Source organism: Metschnikowia bicuspidata (assembly GCF_001664035.1).
Source record: "Metschnikowia bicuspidata var. bicuspidata NRRL YB-4993 chromosome Unknown METBIscaffold_9, whole genome shotgun sequence".
In the NCBI taxonomy this organism is placed as follows: domain Eukaryota; kingdom Fungi; phylum Ascomycota; class Pichiomycetes; order Serinales; family Metschnikowiaceae; genus Metschnikowia; species Metschnikowia bicuspidata.
In genome coordinates, this window is record NW_017387739.1 from 42,261 (window position 1) to 47,176 (window position 4,916).

A 4,916-nucleotide genomic window follows, 5' to 3' on the forward strand; every position below is an offset into this window, starting at 1 on the left:
GTCTGGTTTTGTCTGGTTTTGTCTGGTTTTGTCTGGTTTTGTCTGGTTTTGTCTGGTTTTGTCTGGTTTTGTCTGGTTTTGTCTGGTTTTGTCTGGTTTTGTCTGGTTTGTTTTTGTTTTACATTTGCCTTTTTGTTGTCGCCTGCGTGCTCTGGTCGGGCCATCTTGCCTGTTGGGCCTGCGGCTCGCGCATCGCTGTAGGCGGGCTGATGAGAGCGCCTTGATACGAGGACGACGTCCAGGATGGACCATGCCCGAGCCACTGCGAACCTGTGATTCTGGCCGTTCTGCGGCCATGCCCTGCGGCGTCTGGTTCCAGTGGCGGCATGGTTTTTTATGGTTAGTGCTGGGCATGTTTAATGGGGGCAGAATTTGGGGGCAGAATTAATGGGGGCAGAATTAATGGGGGCAGAATTAATGGAGGACGTGTTTAATGGCGGACATGTTAAGAGGAGGACATTCTAAGAGGAGGACATGTCTAAAGGAGAACATATTTAAAGGAGGACTTGCTTAATGCTGGCCATGTTCAATGGTTAATGGTGGCCATGTATAATGTGAACAATATTATCCCATTCGCACCTCGAGCCACTATGAATTGTCGCGAGCTCGAGGCTGGAACGCACCATCACTTTCGGTTTTCTACGCATATAACCTGCTTGGAATACGTCCCGTCCCCTTAGATAAAGAGGCCTCTAATTTCCATGAGAACCCCCTTGGCTTTCTGACCTCCATGGGAAAAAAGCAGTAAATACACCCCTTATCCGTCTCTGAAAGTCTTCATGGAACAGATCGATGAACACGCATCATTCTTATTAGTGCGAGCAAATTGAGCATGCCCAAGAAATACCAGAGAGCATTAATAGGCAAATTCCACCTCTTCAAATCTCGAAAGAGCCAAAGAGAAATCGCAATTGAAATCTGCTTCCGGTCCTGTGCTAGTGTGACTCTGTTTCATTGATCCCTTGTTTGCTATTTTGGGCACCATACTCGACTGACTCTGGGCCCCATTTCTTAGTCGCCCCAGTCGCGTTGTCAGAGTAGCCGCATTCTAGTCACACCACCTTCCATAAGGAGACGGAAATAAAATATGTCTAGAAGAGCGCATCCGTCACGTAATTCTCAAACCCGTTCGAGGAACAAACCGCAATCTCGACTCGCTTCGTCCATTGTCCTGTTACTCGCGATCTCTTGCCGGATTTTCGTCAAAAAGTCGCTTCGTGGCTTCTGAACATTGAACGAGACCTTGGCGGGCCATGCACGAGATTTGTGACCGGCCGCGATTCGAAGATCATGGTACGTGACTTGTGCGATACATCTTATGCACGTCTCCGGGTGTTTTCGGGAATACATCTAATGTTTTCGGGAATACTCGCTGTGATACTCTTCGATACTCTTCGTGATAATCCTTGTGATACTCCTTATGATATTCCTCGGGTTCCACCCCGACAACACCTGACGACACCTGGATTTTCCTCGGCCCACCAAAGCCGTCATGAATGCCTGCCTTGGCCTTGTCGCCTGAACCTGCCAAAAAGCGCCTGCTTCTCTTACGGCACGATGTAGATTCTCACCACCTTTTCGTAGACAAACTCGCAACACCACGCCTACAACTAATTTCCGCATTACAATTTATCCTGACACGTAAAACATTTCTGATCCGCTACCGATCACCAAACTGTCTTTCGAAATAAATGCAACAGTTACCAACGGGTCGAGGCAGGTGTCTTCCTCTACCCCCAAGTCCGGTATGCTGCCTTTGAAGGTCTACCAAGTCAGTCCCTACCAGAGAGTCTCCATGAACATCCTTGACTTGTTAGTTATCACCAACTCCGGGTCGATTTTGTCTAGGCTCTCAAACCCCTCGATTTGCAAGTCGACAAAGCTATCCTTGACCAAAGTCAAACTCGCAAGCGCAAGAAACGAATGGAAAGGGTCGGGGAACGCTTGTGCGTCTTTCCCAAACCCGCCCATCAACTTGTGCTGCGTCTCCTGGAGAAGATAATCGCAAGCCTTCCGTTCGTCTATGAGTTGGATATGCGACTTGTCAATGAGCAGCAACAGCGCCATCACCCACCATGAGTAGCAGGTGTCGCCAAACTTGTTTTCACGGCCGTTGAAGCCACCAGTGTCTCCTTCGCAATAGAAGTCGTACTCTTCTTTATACAAGTCAGCCGGAAAGTCCACCTGCCGGTGGACCAACCACTCCACGGTGAGCTGTGTCCACGAATCGTGGTGCAGAAACTCATGGCCAATGAGTTTGAGTGCCGCTATGCCACAAAATGTGAGGCCTGAGTGCGACTCTGTATGTGAATACGAGGCCAATCCGCCATTGAAATTGACCTTGTCTAGTATGAACCTGCGCATGCTCTCCACGTCAATGTCGTTCTGTCTCTCTGCGACAGAAAGCTTGTCGTATCCCAAGATTTTTCGTATGGAAGCAGCAATATAGCAGAGGCGCAAGTCAGATTCACCAAACGTAGTGCCCTGCGGACCCAAAACAGGCAGAAAGGAGCCCGCGTGGGGTCCAGCTTTGAGCTGGCACTGCGAGACAAATGCCATGATTTTATGCCGGTCGATTTTTTTCAGGAAGTCCTCTTCCAAAACCAAAAAAATAACCAAGGCGAAAAACGTTGCAGAAAGATTCGGGAGGTCGTACTCGTTATTTTCGGGCGCAAGAGCAAAAGTTTGACTGGGCCTGAATGCCTGGATCGTGTCATCTTTGAGTGGGATCATGTGCTCATATATGTACTGGATATGTTCGGGTGTTTCGCTGGACTTCTCAAGTTTTCCCATGAGCGAAAGCCCGTGAAGAGAAAAGTAGATGAGTGCCAATTTATTGGAGTCCTCCGTCTGTGCTTTCAGGGGAAGGGAATGAAGACATAGTTGGAAATATTTCGCATGCTTGTCTATGAGGAGTGCCATGTTTCAAGTATACGACAAACGAGATTCTAGTGGCAAGGGTACATAAACTTGATGATTTGAAGAAGCGAGAGTTGTATGGCAAGCTGTCAAATACAAACGGGCTGAAACGGGCCTTATTAAGAAGAGTGGACTATGATGAATGGAGCCTCTGCCGTCCGCGTGCGCCATGCCGCGATATTGAAGGCAGCATTGAGCAGAGAATATAGCATTTCGATGTCACGTGCACACACCACATTAGTTGTATGCTTGTCAGAACCTTCATGAAAAGTATCATGCTTGAATTTGGCAGTGCAGGAATTGACCTTTGTCACTGCGTGAGATGATGGTTCTCAAAGGATCCGGGGTTGCAGCAGACTTCATAGTATTAATCCACTCGCCAATTAATCACCGGTACTCTGCGCAATGCTCTTGATTTCAGGGAAAGTTTCGAAGAAGGCGGAAAAATGAGAGAATCAGCAAGATGGCAGAAATACAAACCTCGTTTTGTAATTGCAAAGGTTTCTGTTCTTACTGTAAAGGTCAACTTTTACACATGTTTAATATTTCTCAAAAAATATCTGACTTGTAGCGAAATGATTAGTTCTCCGGTCACTGAAAGAAAACACAGAAGTAACATGCTAGTTCGTTATGGCTGAAAGCCACGTTTGTAATTTCGCAGGCTCGATAAATTGCTCATTCTTCCAATATTAGAAGAGTACTTGTCAACATGATTCGCTTCTCAAAATGCTCACCATCCTTGAGACAAAGCGCAAAAGAAAATAAAAATCATGGCAGAGTAAGCCGAGGCCCTATGGTTTCCAAAAAAAAAGGATAATCAGAATTGATGAACTCGCGCTAAAAAAGATACTTTCCAAAATTTTTGGCAGGTTGACCGGATAGACACCATGAACACCGCGAGCTTGTGCCATTATATGGCCAGGAAGGTACGTTTTTGAAACAGATTGGGAACTTTGGCGACACTGGCACTATCAGTCACGCGTACGAAAGTTTGTGCAGTAAATTCCTCACATGAAGATGTGGTAGTATATGAGGCAATAAAGTGGCCTGCTACTGAACACGAGTCTTGGCACGTGACAACATATCGAGTCTCTAAGGTGACGAAAGAAGGATGAATTGGATAACACCTCCTTGGTAAAGCCGGAGGTAATAACAATGGAAATAATTAAAGATCAGCATGGCTAGCCAGATGTGCAAGAATTGTGAGGTACCAAAACAAGACAAAGCGAAACAAAAACAGGTGTTTACTATCGGATAACATCAATTTGTTATCTTTTTGGAGAACAGTGTTTTCTCTCTAGTATGGCCGCAACCGAACATATTTTGAGGGTTGAATAGTTTTATACTTTTTCAATGACAACGGTTGTGTTGATAGGAACTCTTAATCTAAGCCAGAAAGATATGCGCTGCAGTTAGGCAATAGGCTCTGAGTCAGGACCGTTCAGGTTGTGATTAACGGACGAAGTGGACCACGATTTGAGACTAGGGAAGTGTTTGAGAGCTTTTCAAGTTTGTATATGATACTTCATGCTTTTGTTCGTGATTCTACACCACGATGGTACACTTCTGCCAGCGAACGAAAAAAAAAAAAAACACCCGAGCATAGCGACCCATGAATTCAATTGTAAAAACCATATATCGAAAGGAGTCCCTTCAAGGTGTTGGAAGACCACATGCGATGGTCGCATGTAGATGGTATTACTGATGGCGCCATATTGAGAGCTCTGGAAATGGACATATTCGGGGTAGGAACTTCCTCGTTGCTTGATGAGAAACATCGAAAAACTTGAACTCAATAGCGAGCGAATGATGTAAACTCGATATCCATAGAATGGTGCTAGCCTATTGTCTCGTTGTATAGTCGATGCAGCATCGTGTTTGGGAAAGATTTCTCAAACGCATCCAGAAATATATCTCAGTTTTCTCAGGTCCGAAACTAATTTAAAAAATGTTTCTGTCGTACGATGTCTTTCTTCCATAGGAGACGGCCATGGTCG

The 4,916-nt window shown here is 45.8% G+C and overlaps 1 protein-coding gene across 1 annotated transcript; it reads right to left on the bottom strand.

The window, feature by feature from the left end:
- Positions 1-1,564: 1,564 nt before the first annotated feature.
- CDC43 (protein geranylgeranyltransferase type I subunit) lies at positions 1,565-3,143 on the bottom strand. The gene has a single exon (XM_018855175.1). The coding sequence runs from the start codon at positions 2,920-2,922 to the stop codon at positions 1,780-1,782; it is 1,143 nt and encodes a 380-aa protein (XP_018709352.1). The 5' UTR covers positions 2,923-3,143; the 3' UTR covers positions 1,565-1,779.
- Between the last annotated feature and the right edge of the window lie 1,773 nt (positions 3,144-4,916).